Source organism: Haliotis rubra, unplaced genomic scaffold (assembly GCF_003918875.1).
Source record: "Haliotis rubra isolate DU_JTF1 unplaced genomic scaffold, ASM391887v1 Scf1, whole genome shotgun sequence".
NCBI classification, from domain to species: domain Eukaryota; kingdom Metazoa; phylum Mollusca; class Gastropoda; order Lepetellida; family Haliotidae; genus Haliotis; species Haliotis rubra.
The window spans coordinates 10,653,220-10,675,884 of NW_025764891.1; the positions used below are offsets into that span (position 1 = coordinate 10,653,220).

Consider the following 22,665-nt stretch of genomic DNA (forward strand, 5'->3'; position numbering starts at 1 on the left):
GAAAATATCCTGAATTGATAAAAACTCTTTCCATATGCATAGTTCGCCATCATTTACATTAGATATAAGGCTTGGTCAAACCCTGATGGAAGACTGGTGATACAGTCACTTTGTTGTGTAAGCGTGTATTGCCATGCACTGCAGTGTCGCAGTTGTATTGTGCTATGAATATAATTATGCGAAATAATACATAACGTACACTGAAAGGCTTGCATGAGGTCAGTCTACCCTGACTTCAGAATGAGCATGGTCATTTACAAACAATAGAGAAGTCAGCTCACGCAATATGAAAGTAATCAATATCCCCTGCAACGACAAAATACATAAATTATGGGATTTATTTGACGTACCGTGCTAGGTTATGACCTGCGACAAAAATGATTCATGCATATATTTTCGCATTAAACATCGTGTCCGAGCGTGAAGATTGAGGCGGCGATACCGATTCGTACGGGGAAAGGGTCCGACTTATACTTGAGTTACATGGTTTTGGCAAGAATTTAGAGGGTTGAGAAAGGGGCCCGACTTATAGTCGGATCCGACTTATAGTCGGTCATATACGGTACTCTTTATGAATATGTCTACTAGTTATGATTATATCAGGGCTCCAGATAATTTTTCAACATCAGCCGTACGTACTCCTTACTTTTTCAATACAGGAGTACTGGAAAACCTTAAAGGTCACATGCAACATAAAACACAACATTGCAGATTCTGATACCTTTCGGTATGGACTTACAGATACAAATCATCACAAATGCAAATTCAACGTATAAAGTTGAAAAATAACGCGATGAAGAAAACCCAGCGAAATCGGAGTTCAAACGATTCACTATATTCACCCCAGCGCTTGGGCTTGCTAAAAAAATGAGCATGTATTTACAAAACCCAACATCTCTATATACACACACACAATGAGCCGTGAGGGCATCTGCAAATGAACCAGCCAATGAAAGGCTTTGAGTGCACACCCCCCCGCTCTGACTGGGTTCGGTATCCCGGCTGCTAGTTTCGAGGGAAGTAAACCCAAGTACAAAATATTGCACTTTTGATTTCGATTGTACGCTTATAATTTTGTTTATATGTATTTTCATAATCAGCAATGTATATTATATGTCATGAATAAGTGATAATTGTGTTTTAATTATGTTTGATTTTTTGGTAGAGTACTGAATGGAATTTAATGGCGTACCAGTAATCTTGTGTTCCATTTCATATAAGCACCACAACATTGCTACTCTTGTGTAAACAGGTCAATAAACAATAAAACAAAACTTTTTCAGATAAATACATCTGTAAATGATTATAAGACCGTACACCATTGTTGTGGCACGTATCTGCTATGTTTTCTAATTTTTTTCCTACCGTATCGTGTATATTTTATATCCGTACATACGCCGATACGGGCCTTATCTGGAGCCCTGTTATATGAAATGTTTTGGTGTGTATATGGCAAAATGGAAGGAGAGTATTGAAAGGTTTTTAAGTTCTGCTCCAGAAAGGAGCACAACCACCAAATTCAGTTGAAAGCCAAACTTGTTGCCATGGAAACACAAAAAAATATTTTATTCAGATTTCCAAAACTACCAAAAGGCACCAGTACACCGCCAGATGTATCTATGTGGAAAGTTTGGTGAAGAAATATTAACCGGTTTTAAAGTTCTGCTCCGGAAAAGAGCACAACCACCAATTATATTCAAAGTCAAAAGTGTTGCCATGGAAATGAAAAAATTATTTTATTCAGAATTCCAAAACTACCAAAAAGCACCAGTACACTACCAGACGTATCTAAGTGCCAGGTTTGGTGAAGAAATAGTGGACGGTTTTAGAGTTCTGCTCCGTGAGAAAGGCACAACCACCAAGTTCCTTCGAAGTGGAACTTGTTCCCATGGAAACGCAAAAAATATTTTATTCTAAACTCCAAAACTACCAAAAGGCACCAGTACACCACCAGATCTATCTATGTGCCAAGTTTGGTGAAGAAATAGTGAAGGGTTTTGAAGTTCTGCTCCGGAAAAGACTGAAGTGCACGGACGGACGGATGCATGCATGCATGCACGCACAAACGGAGTGCATTTTAATACCCCCGAAAAACGTGTTGCGGGGGATAATTAGTAGGAGGCTATGGTGTAATTCAAAGTTCAAATACTGGGAGTGACAGGAATCCATTTTGGAACTACTTTTCTTACATCCGTGGATGAGAAATCCATGTGAGATATCTGATATCAAACATGTGTAAGATTGAATTCCAGGTTCGTGATTGGTCATTCTATGGGGTTGACCTGAGGTTGATTAAGAAAGGACTACTTTCCTGATAGTATTGATCTGTTAGTCATGTTTCACCCGAACTCACTTACATCTCCGTCGTAAGGTTAGAGTTGTAAAAGGTGGTCAAAATCTTACGGACACGCACGTAATCGACCGTAGTGGGGGATGAACGTAGGAGACCGTAGTAGACCCGTATTTGATCTTAGTTAAATGTAGCATATCTATAGAATTTAATAGATAACATATCTGGTTATAGCTTGAGTATATTTCACTTGATTTGTTTGTTACTCTTTTCATTACAAGAGTGAGTGAGTGAGTGAGTGAGTTTGGTTTTACGCCGCTTTTAGCAATATTCCAGCAATATCACGGCGGGGGACACCAGAAATGAGCTTCACACATTGTACCCATGTGGGGAATCGAACCCGGGTCTTCGGCGTGACGAGCGAACGCTTCAACCATCAGCCTACCCCACCGCCTCTTTCATTACAAGAAAGTCGTTCAGCCATGCTTTCTATGCTGAGTGCAACAACAATATTCTAGAAGTCTTTAGCTATTATTTTCTTACATCATCGTGCCAAATTTCAGTGAGTGAGTATGGACTAACGCCACTTTCAGCAATATTCCAGCAATATCACGGCGGGAGACACCAGAAATGGGCTTCACACATTGTGCCCATGTGGGGAATCAAACCCGAGTCTTCGGCGTGACGAGCCAACACTTTAACATCTAGGCTACCCCACCGCCCCGCCAAATTTCAGTAGATTGTTTAGACTTGAAACACAACTGCTGACGTATTTTGGAAGTGTTTTGGTCCACTGTCAGTGGCAAAACATTTCAGAGGAACTAGTTTTTAATCTGTAATCTGTTTGTTACTCAAAATAAAATCGTAGCGTTTTAGCATCAAATCAACATCTGATTTGTCTTTTCTAAGATGGCGATACATAACTAGTGTAGCCCACCACACAAACATTTCTCTAATACCTGTGGATTATTGAGATGATGATGGAAACTAGATAAAACTGTATCAACCCTCTAAAGGCGCGGTCACATCTTACGTTCATGAAGGTTGTTTTACTGGGCGTAGTGATATTAACGAAGTAAACAATAGTTTGATTGTATCGCCATGTTACCACGGTGATCTACACTGAACTGCACTTAAATACGACTAATTGTTCTTGAAGACGGTTATCGTGCTGTTGCCAGTGGCTAAAAAACTAGTTTCTATTACTGAACGAATAAACATTTACTGTTGAAATATATCAAACACAACCTTTCTTAATGGTTGCAGATCCCATCTCAGTTTACAGCTTTTCTTTGAGAATATATGGTTTTCCACGACAAAGCACACAAATGAGGGGCATGTGCAATGGTGATTAGTTTTCTGAAGTGTAGTCCAAATGGTCATATTTATGTATTCCAGAGGTAAAGAAAAGACTTTGAGTTTGTTATACTGCACTGACGATAAACCATGTAACATAGGCATATAGTTAATGGATTCCTGGTTGATTAGAGTCCTAACATCAACGAAAACAAACTCATGTATTGCATATTGCTGAAGCCATATCACTTGAGATCTTTGTTAATGGATGATCTTGCGAAAAGTTGGGATGTTTTGTGTTCTGCAACTAGTGAATATTCTTGATTTAGATATCATTCCAGTTACGTTCTGTCTAGGTGCACATCATTCAAGTTACGTTCTGTCTAGGGGCACATCATAATTCAAGTTACGTTCTGTCTAGGGGCACATCATCACTCCAGTTACGTTCTGTCTAGAGGCACATCATCACTCCAGTTACGTTCTGTCTAGGGGCACATCATTCAAGTTACGTTCTGTCTAGGGGCACATCATAATTCAAGTTACATTCTGTCTAGTGCACATCATTCAAGTTACGTTCTGTCTAGGGGCACATCATCATTCCAGTTACGTTCTGTCTAGACATGCACACCATCACTCCAGTTACGTTCTGTCTAGGTGCACATCATCATTCCAGTTACGTTCTGTCTAGGTGCACATCATCACTCCAGTTACATTCTGTCTAGGTGCACATCATCATTCCAGTTACGTTCTGTCTAGGGGCACATCATCATTCCAGTTACGTTCTGTCTAGGGGCACATCATCATTCCAGTTACGTTCTGTCTAGGGGCACATCATCATTCAATTACGTTATGTCTAGGGGCACATCATCATTCCAGTTACGTTCTGTCTAGGGGCACATCATCATTCAAGTTACGTTCTGTCTAGGGGCACATCATCATTCCAGTTACGTTCTGTCTAGGGGCACATCATCATTCCAGTTACGTTCTGTCTAGGGGCACACCATCATTCCAGTTACGTTCTGTCAAGGGGCACATCATAATTCTATTTATGTTCTGTCAAGGGGCACATCATCATTCAAGTTAGGTTCTGTCTCCGGGGCACATCATAATTCCAGTTACGTTCTGTCTATACGTTCTGTCTAGAGGCACATCATCACTCCAGTTACGTTCTGTCTAGGGGCACATCATTCAAGTTACGTTCTGTCTAGGGGCACATCATAATTCAAGTTACATTCTGTCAAGGTGCATCATCATTCAAGTTACGTTCTGTCTAGGGGCACATCATAATTCCAGTTACGTTCTGTCAAGGGGCACATCATCATTCCAGTAACCCAATGTCTGTGTATGCCATCATTCCAGTTACCCTTCGTCTTGTCGTGAATCACCATTTTGTCTTGACCCCATTGCTTATGTTTCCAACCTCAGGTTCGCCTTACTTAATAAACTGACATATTAACTCGTTCTCTTAAAATCCCACGTTTGAGCACAAAATCTTGTTTTGAAATGTGAGTTTCATTCTAACCTTCAGCAAAATCATGCTTCATCAGTTTCATTTAAGTGAAGCTGTAAACATTGAAGACCTTCATCACTTTTGACTTTTCCTCCCACATAGAGGTGAGACTCACCGAGGGTGAGTCCCACATAGAGGTGAGACTCACCCTCGGTTGTATTCACAAAGGCTGACTTCTCCCACCAGGGTAAAATGTCTCCTTCTTCTTACTGGTGTCATCTGCTATGACACTTCTGAACAAGGTCATAAAACCAAAGTTACTCTATCACGACCAAAACATCAAGCTGATACTTTCGTCATCCTTTCATTAAACCTTCACGTAATCAAGTCCCTAGAAACTTCCAAGTTATTCAACTAATTTCAATTTTGTCAGGCGCTCTTTAATTCATCAACACATTTGGAACATGAAAACTGTGATACCATCAACGCTACCAAGAATTATTACCAAAACTTCTGCCAGGTGGCGCCATCTGCTGCAAGACCATCAGTAGCGTAGCCTCTGGCTATATATAAATAAACCCTATCTGTACCATCCAAGGTCGTTTACAACAACAAACCCACACAAGACTGCTTCTAGCTGGGGAAAAATCAATAAGTCGACTCATCTCTTGCTACCTTGTCATAACATCAATCTATTCGTACCTTGAGCAAGGAGACTATCATAGTACTCAAGTCCACTTCTCTAGATGATGCAAGACATGCTGGAGGTGGAACAGGCTATCTGTTCTTGTTGTGAAATTGTTCCTTTATTTCTCCAGAGGAATTAGTCCCATGGAACAGATAGATTTGCCCATTGTACATTTACACTGGCATTGTTTGCTCTGAATGGAACCTTTTCCATGTGGAATTGATCGTCATATATATATATATATATACATACATACATACTGGAGGGTGTTTGGGGATGTTGAGGGTCCCCCTCCCAACCTCATCTTTTCATCGGGACATCTATATGTCAGCCACTGTTGGTACATCCTGCTTCATTCATTGGACTTCTTGGATGAAGATAATTGATTTAACACATATGGCTGCCATGGCGGCCATATTGAAAATAGGATTCAAACTTGGAACAAACTGGGTGTCACTAAGGATAGGTACTATCTGAAGATTCAGCTGCATTGGTCAAGTCATTTCTTTGGAGATATTTACACTGGGAGACAAACGTGGGACATATAATCCATGACATTAAAGCTCTAAAAGAAAACTTGAGTATTTTTTAAAAGGAAAATTGTTAGGTTCCCGATGGGATGGAAATCTACCGAGAGAGACTTAAATTGGTTTGTGTAAAAGCTCTTTATCACTTTGATGTCTATTTGTGTCTATAATGGGGAGCACAGTAATATCAACCTTGAAAAATATGGAAGCCAATTTGTCTAGAAGAATATAACAGGCCTATAATGGATGATGAAGTAGGGCATGTTACCCTGTCAGACAGGTTTGAATTTTACGTTAATTGTCTGTGGAATTTAATGTCTCTACAATGCTGAAATAAATGATGATAATAATAAATAATATTTGCCGACAGGTATATATGAGGGGCATTCAAAAATAGTCAGCCTCACCTAGAAAATGATACAAATGGAGCTGTTTTATTTTTTATTTTTCTACATATTATCTGTCAACCTCAAGCAAATTGGTTTTGCTATGTTCCAGCCTCACGATCCCCATTTTGTTTGACTTTTTATCTTGGTACCCTCAAAAAATGCAAAATCTGCAATAAATGCACAAACTTCAGGAAACAAATTTATATGCAAGACACATTTTGTGTGTTTGAGATAGGCAGAAATCCGTTAGAGTCAAACTTAGACATTAAAGTGCTTAAAAAAGCAATTTAAAACTACAATCGCTTGTTAAACTGACTCCCCACTTCATGTTTACTGAAAGAGCTTGTTTTGGAGACACTACCCACCCTCCTTTCAGATGACGTAATCACAAGGACATAACTTATTCTAATGTTTTCACTGATTCATACATGATGCCAAGGGTTCAAACTAAATACTGAATGGTCGCACAAGTGTCAGCTCTCAATATATTGTAAACAGTGCCAGGTTGAATATCTGGACACAATGATTTTGAAAGATTAAAATGGGGGTGTCCTTAAAAAACACCCCCGTCTAAAAATAAATCAAGCAATCAAAATCTTTTAATGTTGATTATGACGGATAGTCATCCAATACTATACTGAACATATCTTATATGATATACTCTTAGGGCATGCCATCATCCAAGAGGTACCATTTTTTCATTTTCTGCAATTTTTAAGAAATATTATACCCCAATGTGTTCTGATGACTAATATCTTGTTAACCACATTATATACATATGTGAATTTTTTATGTGATTTTGCTAATGATTCCTTTAAAAAATGGAAGCTTTTCAAACATTGGACTGACTGAGTTTGGTTTTACGCCGCTTTTAGCAATATTCCAGCAACATCACAGCAGAGGACACCAGAAATAGGCTTCACACATTGTACCCATGTGGGGATTCGAACCCGGGTCTTCGGCGTGACAAGCCAACGCTTTAACCATTAGGATACCCCACCGCCCCTTCAAACATTGGACATCAAGAATATAGTTTGGCTGACTATCTTTTTAACACTCCTCGTACAGGTAGTCAAATGTAGTCAACAAATATAACCATGTTTCTGTTTGAATGGTTTTAAGGGTCTTGCTTTGCTGGGTGTGATCAACCATCTAACATATTTCTCCTAACATTGATCAAATACAGTTGCTGGGGACATATCTAACACAAACTGGGGCGGTGGGGTAGTCTAGTGGTTAAAGCGTTGGCTCGTCACACGGAAGACCCGGGTTCGAATCCCCACATGGGTACAATGAGTGAAGCCCATTTCTGGTGTCCCCCGCTGTGAATATTGCTGGAATATTGCAAAAAGCGGCGTAAAAACCAAACTCAGTCAGTCAGGCAGTCTAACACAAACTCACTATAACCAGAATAAATGATGAGGGACCTGTCTAATCTGGCATACCAAACTGGTAAAGACCAGAACATGCTGCTGTGGATCTGCTTAACCCAGAATTCCACAGGCTTATGACCAGAATAGATTGCTGGAGACCATTCTAACACAGGCTTATGACCAGAATAGATTGCTGGAGACCAATCTAACCCAGAACCCCACTGACCAGAATAGATTGCTTGGGACCAATCCAACCCAGAATCCCAATGGCCAGGATCAATGGCTGGGAACCAATCTAACCCACTCGGGACCAATCTAACTCTGAATCCCAATGACCAGGTTCGATGGCTGTGGACCAATCTAACCCAGAATCCCAATGGCCAGGATCAACGGCTGGGGACCAATCTAACCCAGAATCCCAATGACCAGAATAGATTGATGGGGACCAATCTAACCCTGAATCCCAATGACCAGGATCGATGGCTGCAGTACCAATCTAACCAAGAATCCCAAAGACCAGAATAGATTGCTGGGGACCAATCTAACCCAGAATCCCAATGACTAGAATAGAATGCTGGAGACCAATCTAACCCAGAATCCCAATGGCAAGGATCGATGGCTGGGGACCAATCTAACCCACTTGGGACCAATCTAACCCAGAATCCCAATGACCAGAATAGATTGATGTGGACCAATCTAACCCTGAATCCCAATCACCAGGGTCGATGGATGGGGATCAATCTAACCCACTTGGGGACATTCTAACCCAGAATCCCAATGACCAGAATAGATTGATGGGGACCAATCTAACCCACTCGGGACCAGTCCAACCCAGAATCCCAATGACCAGAATAGATTGATGGGGACCAATATAACCCTGAATCCCAATGACCAGGATAGGTGACTGGAAACCCATGGAACCATGAATCCCAATGGGGAATCAGTTGCTAGGGACCCATATAACCATGAATCCCAATGGGGAATCAGTTGCTAGGGACCTATCTGCTATGAAATCCCCAAGAGTCATAACCAGAACACACTGCTGGGGACCAATCTAGTCCTGAATCCCCATGAATGGGCAGCTGATGACATTCTCAACCCACAATCCCAAAGGATATATGAGTAAGAATATACCAAACTCCAAATCATTGTGTTCCTCGTAATACAGAGCTTGTCATTCATAACTTTCCCCCTTAATGTGTATCACCTTTAAATGCCTTTCAAAGACATTAGTCCCAAAGGAGTGACAACCAGGACAAGTTGCTGGGGAAGTATCATTCAAAGGGCCTAAAATTTTCCGTGTTGTTTTGTTTGTTTGTTGTTTAACGCCGCAATAAAAATATTCTAACTATATGGCGGCAGTCTGTAAATAATCAATTCTACCCCAGACAACCCAGTGATCAACAGCATGAGCATCAATCTACGCCATACAGTGACATGTGTCAACCAAGTCAGCGAGCCTGATCACATTAGTTGCCTCTTACAACAAGCATGGGTTGATGACGATCAATTCTTATAAACCCGGATATTAACGGGTAAGGGCCAGTAAAAGAATGACAATAAGGTCCCCACTTCAGGATCTGCGTAAGGAATAAAGTGTTCCTTCCTGTTCATACCTGAACACATTCTTTCTTGTAACATACAGTACAGTATACTACTTTTATAACGAACACGGTTACACAGACTAATGGATACAACCATCAACCTTGGCACTCCAAGCCAACTGCTATACCCTTTGGTGCAAATGTGTATAAAGAACTGGAATTAGTGGTCTCTTTGTGTGTGTTACACCTGAAGTTTATTGTAAAATTTCATCTGCTAACCTTTCACCTGTATTTTCAATTTTCAAAAGACAAATGATGAAATTCAAATTGGTAACAAAAATTGAAAAAGAACATAACCCCAGTGTGGACAAATAATCCATGAACAGGAATGAATGTCTAGCAAATATTGATGAAGAGCAAATTAGTTTGGTAGAGGGGATAATATGGAATGCTCTCCACTAAGACAGAGATCAGATTTTGCTGATCTCACCTACACAATTAGAGAGAAGTGGAAGTACTACATAAAGACCGAGGAATGAATCAGCCACATGTGAAATGACAGAACCATTAGCATTGTTTGATGTCAGGACACGATAGAACACAAATAACTTCATTAGTTTCCACCATAACTGAACACTTCGTCAGCCAAAGTACGGCCTCAGTATGAATCCATGACACTGGAGATAATGACTCAAGATGTGTGGGTGGCCGACTCATGTTACAGTATATCACACTATTGTAACCTGAATCTGAAGAATTCTCAAGCTCAAGTTACCAAGTACTGGAATACAATATCATACAGATAATTAATATTATGCTATCCCAAAAAAAACTAGCTTCACCTTTGTGGCTCAAACCAGAGTGTGTCTTGGTAAATGAGGAAAGTGTACAAAGAGAGCCACCATGGCTCCCATAATGTTCATTTAATTTGGTCAACTTTGTGTCCAAGAGTGAGTGAGAACGGTTTTACGCCGCTTTTAGCAATATTCCAGAAATATCAAGGGGAGGGACACCAGAAATGAGCTTCACATATTGTACCCATATGGGGAATTGAACCCAGGGCCCAAGAAAACAAAACTTCATCGGTTAATTGTGTTAACTATATTCTATGCAGTAATTCCCTGTTGCATGAGTTGCCTCCCTTAGACATGCCAGAAACCTATGACCCCTGTTCGCTTGGTTCATTACTGAAACGTTGATCTTCTAAAGTGTGTCAAAACAAAATGGCAAGGGAGGAGCCGACTGTCTCCAAGCACCACTGACTGGTTACTGGGATTCAAATGTTGTTACAGTTACATGGGTTATACAGAAAAGAGGAACAACAAAAAAGCGGATTCAACATTTAGTCATTTATGAACAGTAAAGCATTAAATTGTAAATGGAATTATAACATTTAAACAGTTCCTCATTGTAAAAGGAAGGCATTGGTGTCAGTGATATGATTGGATTAATTAGTGGCATTGAGTGAACTCACTAAATAATAATATTCCAGTAGGTGAACAAATCTCATACTTAAATTGGTGAACACTTTTCGCACCTGAGTTCAACTTTTGGAGACACCCAGACTTTAATCCCTAGAAACAACAACGCTAAAACAACATATCACATCAAAGGATTTTTACCCTCACCCTAGGGGTCGACGTTATGGTAAAACTGTTCGCTTTACCAGTGACAATACCAATTCAGCCAGCCACCAAATCATGCAGCCAACTCTTAAAACACCAAGCCAACACTGATATCGATGTTGTGTTCCAGAGAGGCAAAACTATACAGAACATTCTCCAAGCCTATGGCAGACCAACCCCCACTACAAAAGAACACCCTTCAGGCACAGTTTACCACATAAAGTGTGACTGTGGTGACTCGTACATCGGTGAAACCTCAAGACTCCAAAGCCACCATCTCTGACCACACCCAAGCTCACCCAGACCACAACATCCTTTAGAACAGCATCAATGTACTATCCAGTAATCACCCCACTACAAGATCAGAAGCCATTCACATCAAGAGACTCCGATCGGCACAAACAGAGACCAAGGATATTACATCCCCACTGCCTGCCACAACTAATCACTAAGCTTAATCCTGTTATTCTCCTGCCTATCAAATCACTGGCTTCCCCCCATTAATCCCTCCATAATTAATTCTGCTTATGTAACAATTGCTTTCTTGTGTAAACACCCTCCTGAACCTTGTACTTCATCCTTATTAATTGTGTAAACATCCATCAACTTACTGTTGAGACTTCACTATTTCATAGTCAGATTCTGATTACAGCGGCCAGTGAGCAACTAGTCAGATCGATACTAGGTGCTATATAAATGAATTATTATTACAGGGCTCCAGATAATTTTTCAACATCAGGAGTACGTACTCCTTATTTTTTTAATACAGGAGTATTGGAAAAACTTAAGAGTACATTTATGGAATTTAATGGAGTATGTGATCTTCATTTCATATGTGCACCACAAAATTGCTAGTCTCGTGTAAACAGGTCAATAAACAATAAAACAATACTTTTCAGATAAGTACTTCTGTAAATGATTCTAAGACCGTACACCATTGCTGTGGTGCATATCTGCTACGTTTTCTAATTCATTTCCTACCGTATCGTGCATATTTTTTATCCGTAAATACGCCGATACGGCCCTCATCTGGAGCTCTGTTATTATATTATTTTATTACCTACGAGGGCGAATATATCAGGGTTCATATTTTTCATACGATGTCCTAGGGCAAAATATCACTTTGTCATGGTGACGTGACATCATGAACAAGGCTATGGTGTCACGTTTCTTCTGTGACGTTGCATTCTACATGAGGCGACGGCGGGTAGCCAGCATTTGTTTGAAAGAAGATTTGGGTTTATTTTCCTCCATTTGACGACTTCGGTAATAAATAGAATATTATATGAGTGCCCATATCATACTATTTACAACACTCGTGCCTAAATATCGGTATATCCCTCGCTCTCGCGTGGGAAATACCAACACTTAGGTACTCGTGTCGTAAACATAGTATGACATGGGCACTCATATAATATCATCTATATAGGTATATGTAGCCTTGCCTGCAGTATTGTACATCACTTGCTTGATAACAGTGTTATCAGCTACACCGAAACATTGCTCATATTGATAATAAAGAAGTTGTATATAATCTCCTCGTTATGCTGAATTTTCATTCTGATGTGAAATAATAAAAAGCCTTCTCATCTTAATTGTCCTCACCACCGTATAAATGTATGCCCTTTTGATGAAAAAAATACTCCAACAATGGCACACTCCTAAATAACACTAGGTCGCTTTGATCTTTCTTCATCTACATTATTCAAAAATTGTTTCCAAAACACTCAATGTGCATCATAAATTAATCTGAAGACAACAACCCAGTTAAATTGATTTAAAGACTACTTCACAATTTCAAAATTAACCAAGTTAACGAGCTTGACAACCCAATCCTGTATGTCATGATTAGTTGGTTGAATCTTATGATAAGGATGGGTTCCTGAGGGCCAAATCTAACCAACATCTTCACAATGAGTGAGTGAGTGAATGAGTGTGTCTCGATTTGACACAACATGGCAGCTATAGTCTGTTTGCAGTGAAAACGTACCGATGAATTTCACTTTAAACAAAAAAGTAAATGGAATAAAGTGAAATTAAGATTGTGAATCCTCATAATTTTATCGTACCAATTAAACATTTAAATCTTAGAATTTTATTCAACTTAAGATAAAAGTTGTTTAACAAACAATCATAGTTTCAAATCGCTGTTATTGGTTTGTATTACAAGGGGGTATGCACATTCAATGAAACACCGAGAACAAGTAGGGTTGGTCTAAGTTAACGCTCATCACGTACGACACATGCTTGATTCACTGTTCCAACTACTGCGCTTACCCCCTTGTAATACAAACCAGTAATAGCAATTTGAATCTATGATCGTTTGTTATTCCAGCTGTATTGCGGGGGTCTGTAAATAATCGAGTCTGGGCCAGACAATCCAGTGATCAACATCATGAGCATTGATCTATGCACTTGGAATACGATGATATGTGTCAACCAAGTCAGCGAACCTGACCACCCAATCCCGTTAGTCACCTCTTATGGCAAGCATGGGTTACTGAAGACCTATGCTAACCCTGATTCATAAGAAGAAAATGTTTAGCATAGATAAGGAACAGCAGATGATGTACAGACAAACTGACAAGACAACTTACCTATGTGCATTCTAAGATATGCAACAGTGAGACGCAGAATATTGCACTTGTCAAGTTTTTTGTCGTACATTGCCACCAGGGGTACTTTACAGGCCAGCTGTTGTACGTAGGCTTGAAGTCTATCTCGACGCATCTTTTCACATTTATTTCGTGACAGCCTGTAGAATAACAACAATAACAGATAACACAGCAGGGAATGGGATAACATCAACCGTGTGTGAGTGAGTGAGTGGACTAGCCTGCATTTTAAAGTTTAAAAAACCCAGCAAATAGGCCATAAATACTACATAATGCTGGCAGCTGCCACCATTTTACAAACCTACTCTGACACTTGTCATGCCATTCACACTCTCAGTTTATATATCTAAAATGGTTTTGCTCATACTGATAGGAACGGAAGGTGATAATACAGTTTTGTTACCATGGAAACAGTGTATTTTCCAAATTCATTTCATGGCTTTATTCAACCTACTGGCTGCCAGACATGGGGTAATTGTAATTTGTAATTGTAATTGAATGTAATTAATTACAAAAATCTATGTAATTGCATGTAATTTGTAATTGAATGTTTAAAATGTAATTTGTAATTGTAATTTAATTAATTAAAATCTCAATGTAATTAATTGTAATTAATTTTTCAATTACATCAAATTACATCTCACTTTTTTATTTTGGTGGTCATCAGGCAACCCTTGCAATTATATGTATTTCAATAAGGAGGACAAAGGAGTGTTTTTCAATAAGATGCTTGTTGTCGGTATATACTCTAGCAGGTGTTAAGTTTTGAAAGAGATTTGAATATCTAAGCCTTTGTAACTATCACTATCTGCACATTTGTGAAACAAAGGGAATCAGTAACGCATGACTGAATGTAGGTTGGTATTTGAGGAAATGGGGGATTAACAGTACTATTAGTCAAGTTCCTATCAAAATGGCCTCTTTGTTTATTTCTCATAGGATATGATATTCAAAATCTTACTGAACTGTAGTCTTATTTTTATAATCATGAAAGGTAATAAGCCATAAATCCAAGCTGACAAATCCTCTAGTATGTTAATCTGGATTATGTCAGTTAGAGAGACCAGCTGATTATACATTGTAATGTAGGCCTGTAATGATGTCATGATACAGTACACCTAAGGTAACAGTGGTGGACAAAGTGTTTTTTGCAACAAGAGATGATAGAGGTGTGTATTTGATAATAAGCCCATAGAAATATGCAAAATACAAATTTGATCAAATAGTGTACATTGTAGATATAATCTAACTTTGCATTTCACTTTTTGATGACAAAAATATGAACTGGATTTAGTGACCACTGTTTACCAACATCTTGTTGATTAAAGGAATACAGAAATATATTTGTTTTGTTTTTGTTTTGTGTTTTTAACAAAGTAATTTGTAATTGTAATTAATTACATTGGTAATGTAATTGTAATTTAATTAATTACATTTTAATTTAAGGTGTAATTGTATTTGTAATTGTAATTGAGGAAAATCAAAGTAATTGTAATTTAATTAATTACATTTCAAAGTAATTGAACCCATGTCTGCTGGCTGCAAACACAATAGCCAAGCTAATGGAAGCACATTTGGGAAGCTTCATTCATATACATGTATTTGGTATTTTGTATTTATATATAACTGATATTGGCATATTTATTCCTAATTAAGTATAACATATTACTATCTAAACATAATACTTTTGAAGAGTCATCATACATTTGGTTTTTGGCATAACAAAATTATTGATATTTGGCACATTTAAAAAAAATGAAAACAGAAAAACATAAATGTGAAATTCAATTTTGAACAATTTCATAAAAAAATCAGAAACACATTGGACCAAGTGAGTGAGAAACGCCTTCAGTGACAAGGCCATAGATGTCAATAGTGAGTTAGTTATACGCCGCTTTTAGCAATATTCCAGCAATATCACAGCAGAGGACACCACAGTGAGTGAGTGAGTGAGTTAGTTATACGCCGCTTTTAGTAATATTCCAGCAATATCACAGCAGAGGACACCACAGTGAGTGAGAGAGTGAGTGAGTTAGTTATACGCCGCTTTTAGCAATATTCCAGCAATATCACAGCGGAGGACACCACAGTGAGTGAGTGAGTGAGTTAGTTATACGCTGCTTTTAGCAATATTCCAGCAATATCACAGCAGAGGACACCACAGTGAGTGAGAGAGTGAGTGAGTTAGTTATACGCCGCTTTTAGTAATATTCCAGCAATATCACAGCGGAGGACACCACAGTGAGTGAGAGAGTGAGTGAGTTAGTTATACGCTGCTTTTAGCAATATTCCAGCAATATCACAGCAGAGGACACCACAGTGAGTGAGAGAGAGTGAGTAAGTTATACGCCGCTTTTAGCAATATTCCAGCAATATCACAGCGGAGGACACCACAGTGAGTGAGTGAGTTAGTTATACGCTGCTTTTAGCAATATTCCAGCAATATCACAGCAGAGGACACCACAGTGAGTGAGAGAGTGAGTGAGTTAGTTATACGCCGCTTTTAGTAATATTCCAGCAATATCACAGCGGAGGACACCACAGTGAGTGAGTGAGTGAGTTAGTTAGTTATCGCTGCTTTTAGCAATATTCCAGCAATATCACAGCAGAGGACACCACAGTGAGTGAGAGAGTGAGTGAGTTAGTTATACGCCGCTTTTAGCAATATTCCAGCAATATCACAGCGGAGGACACCACAGTGAGTGAGTGAGTGAGTTAGTTATACGCTGCTTTTAGCAATATTCCAGCAATATCACAGCAGAGGACACCACAGTGAGTGAGAGAGTGAGTGAGTTAGTTATACGCCGCTTTTAGTAATATTCCAGCAATATCACAGCAGAGGACACCACAGTGAGTGAGTGAGTGAGTTAGTTAGTTATACGCTGCTTTTAGCAATATTCCAGCAATATCACAGCGGAGGACACCACAGTGAGTGAGAGAGTGAGTGAGTTAGTTATATGCCGCTTTTAGCAATATTCCAGCAATATCACAGTGGAGGACACGAGAAATGGGCTTCACACATTTTGACCATGTGGGGAATCAAACACAGGACTTCGGTGTGATGAGCGAACACTTAACCACTGGAATGCACCACCGCCCCTCATAGACATCAAATACCCAGGAGAAAAAGATAATGTTGAACAAACAAAGACAATTACATTATTAATGAGAAAGATTTCTGCTTTCTGACAGACCTATCTAGTTACAGGACTACAATATATTCTCTTCCCATGTTGATATATGTATTTCCTATTCATGATTCCATTTCCATCAACTGATATGCTTGGATTTATTGTAAAAGTTGAAACTCTAGAAAAAATTTCATCACATTAAATCCAGTTGTATGCAAACAATCAGGTTGAGATACGTTATCATTTCATATTTCATTTACAAAATATTGTGCAACATACATTGTATTAAGAAGATACATTAAATTTATACTGAAATATAAATCATTCTATATAACCTTCGGTATGGGTATGTGTTCAATATGAAATGAATGTGAGTGAGTGAGTGAGTGAGTTTGTTTTATGCCACTTAAAGCAACATTCCAGCAATATCACGACAGGGGACACCAAAAGTAGGCTTCACACGTTGTACCCATGTGGGGAATCAAACCCAAGTCTTTGGCGTGATGAACGAATGCTTTAACCACAAGGCTACCCAACCACCCCCTCAATATGAAACATTTATCGAGTTACATATCAAATATCCTCAATAAATATACACAATATATACATACTGCATATATTTGGCATAACTTAAAATCTGGGTGAAATATGAACAAACATTCATAGTCATTATCCTGATAAAAATCATGATAATTATCTTACATTTACACAATGTTGTTTAAGAGAGTCAGACTTTTACATCAGACAGGACAGTATGCATGGATATAGATGTAATTAGAAACTTGATCATTTGATATTTGACAGAACTCAAAACTAAGTGCTCTTCACAGGCCATTTGGGTACAAGTGCAGATACTTTCAACTTCCTTTTTGTCAGAATTATTTAACATTGCATTCAAAGCCATAAACTGAACATTAAAGATAAAAAACATCTTTCTTTTTGTTCTAACAGTGAAAGTCACCTCTGCACAGTGAATGAGTTGAGTTTTACGCCGTATTTAGCAATATTCCAGCAATATCATGGCGGGGGATACCATTAATGGGCTTCACAGATTGTACCCATGTGGGGATTTGAACCTGGGTCTTCAGCATGACGAACGAACACTTTAACAACTAAGCTACCACACTGCCCCATGCAAGTTTGAAATTGAAACTGACATTTACTGCAGACTAGTGACAGGTTTTGAGAGACCAATATATGTGTTTTTGGTTTCTTTCTGCTGAAGTAAAATAATGGTGAAATTTAAGGAGGTGTTTTAGTAACTTCAGAGTGAGTGATTGTGGTTTTACGCCGCTTTTAGCAACATTCCAGTAATATCGTGGTGGGGAGTAACTTCAGAATAATAAGAGTTATAATGTGATGGAGAATATTTCTTGTGTCTAATGAAATATGACACGTCACAGGACAACAGATACATCATATTTCACTAAGCACATGAAATATTCTGTTTATTATATGCTCCAAATTTTGTTCAATAAAAATTAAACATTATTAATCCAAGAATATTTGATAGATGAAAACCAAATTCTCCCAAAAGAAAACTAAGGGCTTTCACTTCTTTGTTCAGACACAGATTTATAGTGTCAATAAGCAGAAGTACAGGTAATGGCCACTGTCAATGGAGTGAAATAACGTTACTTGTACAAAAAATTCAATAACGTAAACTTGCACGAAGCAAGGGGCGAACTTGACACACTACTGTGAGGGACAATCACAGTGCAGGTAGACTGAATGACTCAGCGATCAGATATAAACACTGAGGATCAAAGTCTAACTCTATACAATCTAGTCACGTGAACAAAAATGATGTCAGGGAAAACAAGCCAAAGTTCTGAGCTCTGTCAGTATTGCAATTTTAAAGTAGGAGAAGTTTAATGAACCAAAATTAAATTTGGCAGAATATGACACATAGTCAAAGGTGAAGGTCAAGTAAAGGTCAACATATTAATCATTACGAAAACTAGCACATATGCATTCAAATCCAATATCAACTACACATCTCCCAAATTGTGTTATATTTTGAACAAACATAAATGAATTTTGACCAAAAATGTCTTTCTTCAAGATGGCTACAGTGACAGTCAAATGTCATAACTGGTAGAAACAAGCATCAGCTTCACAGGTTTGGAAGTTTCTCAGATGGATGAGTCACAACAGACAAACAGGCAACTTTCAGTAAGGTGAGCTAAAACGGGTAATGGCTCAAGATTGGACAAATACACACAGATTGGACAAATACAAAGTTTCTGTGAACCAGCCATGAAACTGTGTAATGTATTTGCAGCTTTCAGGAGAAACCTTCACGATGTATTTGTTCATCAACTTATAAGGATGTAAACTGGTCAAACAATCAATTCTGTGTTGGGTTCACGGCTTGATTCATTGTGAACATGTTTGTTTCAAAGACAACTTGGTTACATAAGTGAGTGAGCATTGTTTTACGCCGCTTTTAGCAATATTCAAGCAATATCACGGCAGGGGACACCAGAAATGGGCTTCACACATTGTACCCATGTGGGGAACTGAATATAGGTCTTCGGCGTGACAAGCAAACGCTTTAACCACTAGGCTTCCCCATCGCCCCTTGGTTACATGAATGATGTCAGTTCTCATTGTTTACATTCAATGAAGACATGGTTCACAGATATTTCAAGGTCTTTATTACTACCTCATTATCTCACTCAAGTCTACCATGGCCCAACATTTCATTAAATCTAGAAACAAGAAAGGGTTTGTTTTGTTTTTTGTTTGAAGACACTCAGCAATATTTCAGCTATATGGCAGCAGCGACTGTAATTAATGGAGTCTGGACCAGACAATCCAGTGATCATAGGCTGATCCAGGCACACAGACCCCCCCAACCCCTTTGCCCTAAAAGTTTATTAAATGACCATTGAAACTCGGGTGAAAATTAAGTGTGCACCCCCCTTCCTCAAAAAGCTGTATCCGCCCCTGGTGATCAACAGCATGAGCACCACTTTACACAATTGGGATACATATGTATCTACTATTAAAGTCAGCAAGCCTGACTACCTGATCCTGTTAGTCGCCTCTTACGACAAGCATGGGTTGCTGAAGATTAATCTTAACCCAGATCTTCACAGGGAAGAAAAAGGGAAAGACTGACAATGCAATATATCAGTACAGCAGGTGCAAATGTTTAACAAAGATGCTGTAAATATACAAAAAAAAAACATCACCTTGAAAGAATAAATTCAAAACCTGTTTTCATTCTGACAGAGTGAGTTAAACACTACCTGGATAGTCAGACCTTGAATTAGGTCTAGTGCACTAGGGCAATCTATTATTGCAAAATGAAACCAAAGTACCTGAAAAAAATTACTTAAACTTGTGTCCTACTAACCCTAACTTGTCCGAACCTAAAATGGATCTTTGAACAAACTAAGTACCTTGAAAGTATATATGGGACAGTGGGGTAGCCTAGTGTTCACTCGTCACATCGAACATTCAGGTTTGATTCCCGACATGGGTACAGTGTGTGACGCCAATTTCTGGTGTCCAGCATTGACTTTGCTGGAATACTGCTAAAAGCAGCATTAAAAAAACTCACTCACAGTCACTCACTCACTCACTCACTGAAAGTATATTTACTGTACTGTATCACTAATCTCTCGGTTGTGAGTGAATTAAAATTTTACATCGCATCGGCAATATTACAGCCATATAGCGATGAAAACAAGGTAATCAATTTAAAATATCTGTCGACAAAGGACAGTAAAACCAACTGGACTATCACAGATATATATTTAAAACTAGTAATGAAATCTAAAGTACTTTAACTATAGAGGACGATACAATATAGAAACAGGCTATAGATCGCCAACAACTGAAGGTAGATAGATCACCATACTAGGGACCATGGGGACTTACAGTACCTTTGCTACCTGCATGGACCCTAGCTGGATTTACACCATCCCCTCACCTACTGGCAATTGTAGGAAATATTAAGCCAAACTTTAAAGGAACAAAAATACTATGTTTTAAAAATCTGGTAAGTTTAAATATAGCTTTGAAAGTTTTGGGACTTACGTATCCTCTCTGGGTTATGTGTAATCTGCCATACATTCCAGGGCTTGATGAGATCGTACTGTGGGTACTTTATAATTATGAACTCATGTTCCAGTTCTGTTTGACAGTACTATATCATTCATTTATGTGATGCTGGGCAGCCTTAGTTTTAAGTTGATAAATTAATTGGTTTCCATGTCAACATGCACCTGGTGTAAGTTAAATCAAGTATCTTATATCGAGCCGAGACACTGTATCAGTGGTATCATGGTTGAGAGGAAAGCTTCACATTGTATCAGTGTGGAGAATCAAACCTGGGTCTTTGTCATGTAGAGCAAACACTTTAACCACAAGGCTACCAAACCTCCCCTCATTAATATGGGGCTGACAAACCATCAATAAGGCCAAGTTATATGCAAGACCATGGCATACTTATATGTGGCCGTTTAGAGGTTCAGTATGTTGCTTTTTGGTAAATCTCAACTAAACCCAGGTTTTATTATCAATCTCCTTCATTTTCAAGAACATTTTACTGGCCTCCAAACATCAAGATAATGAAATAGGAATTGGGTCTGGATCTTAATGGACTCAAAGACATCCTTTCAATCTAGCAGAATTTCTTTTGTGAGTTTTTAAAATGCTGAATTTCCCACAAACTCTATCGTAATCACGGAGACTGGTTGTCATTTTGTTAATATCACACGCCAACACTGACAATTGTTTGTAGCTCTCTTTCTGATTGGTCCATTGGACTGAGTAGAGTAGCCAATCAGTTGGCTACTAAAAATCAAGACCAGGCAATTTGCTATCACTAGAATCTTGGGAAAGGATACTTGGTTAGTGAAGATTTGATGAAATGCTAGCCCAGAACAGTGAGTGAGTTTCGTTTTACGCCACTTTTGTCGGTATTCGAACAATATTAATGTGGGGAACACCGGAAATGGGCTTCACTCATTGTACCCATGTGGGGAATCGAACCTGAGTGTTTTTCGGCAAGAAGAGCGAACGCATTAACCACTAGGCTACCCCTGCCCCTAGCCTAGAAGATACAGAGGATGGAAATTGGTCAGTCATGAACGACAAATCAGCCAAACGTCTTGATGCATAACATGATTTAAAGTAACTGACTTGTGTTTTACAGTAATTATACACATGTTTATACATACTTCACCTGTATTACAATGTGTCAGCCTCAAGTCTTAAACTCCAACCACAATAGTGAAACCAAGGATCCCAGATCCCAAACCAATAATCAGGATTTCAGGGAATCTGACAAGAAGAGTCAAGCTAATAGACCTACATAATAATACACATTATAATGATAAATCTATAAACATTATAATCATAAACATATATAAAGTACCTGATTTTACGCATTTTTAATTCCTTTTATAATGCTAATATATTTTGGACATTATTAACTAAGCACTGCATTAATTATGCACTGTATTTTGCTAAATATAATATACAATAATTCATGAGATACATTATCAATTATTCATAAGTAACTATAACAACCATCTCATCTCATTGTGTTTCAGAGTTTTTTTATATTGGTTCAAAAGTTATCTGTTTCATGAAATAGAATGTACCGGGTAGTCATATAATTGGGAATAGAACTGAAGAATTGTGAGCTTCAATTTTTGTGTGTATATATATATATATATATATATATATATATATATAAACCAATATAAAAAAATCTGAA

At 38.5% G+C, this 22,665-nt stretch overlaps 1 protein-coding gene across 2 annotated transcripts in view; it reads right to left on the reverse strand.

Moving 5' to 3' along the window:
* LOC124284360 (circadian locomoter output cycles protein kaput-like) overlaps positions 1-22,665 on the reverse strand; it is a 91,634-nt gene that overhangs the window by 67,443 nt on the left and 1,526 nt on the right. Inside the window, exon 2 of one of the 2 annotated variants that reach the window (XM_046720482.1) lies at positions 13,780-13,937. The exons of the other annotated variant lie outside the window; for it this stretch is intronic. Within the exon in view, the coding sequence (XP_046576438.1) occupies positions 13,780-13,937 (158 nt within the window). The remainder of the gene's footprint in view (positions 1-13,779; positions 13,938-22,665) is intronic. 2 annotated transcript variants of the gene reach the window in all.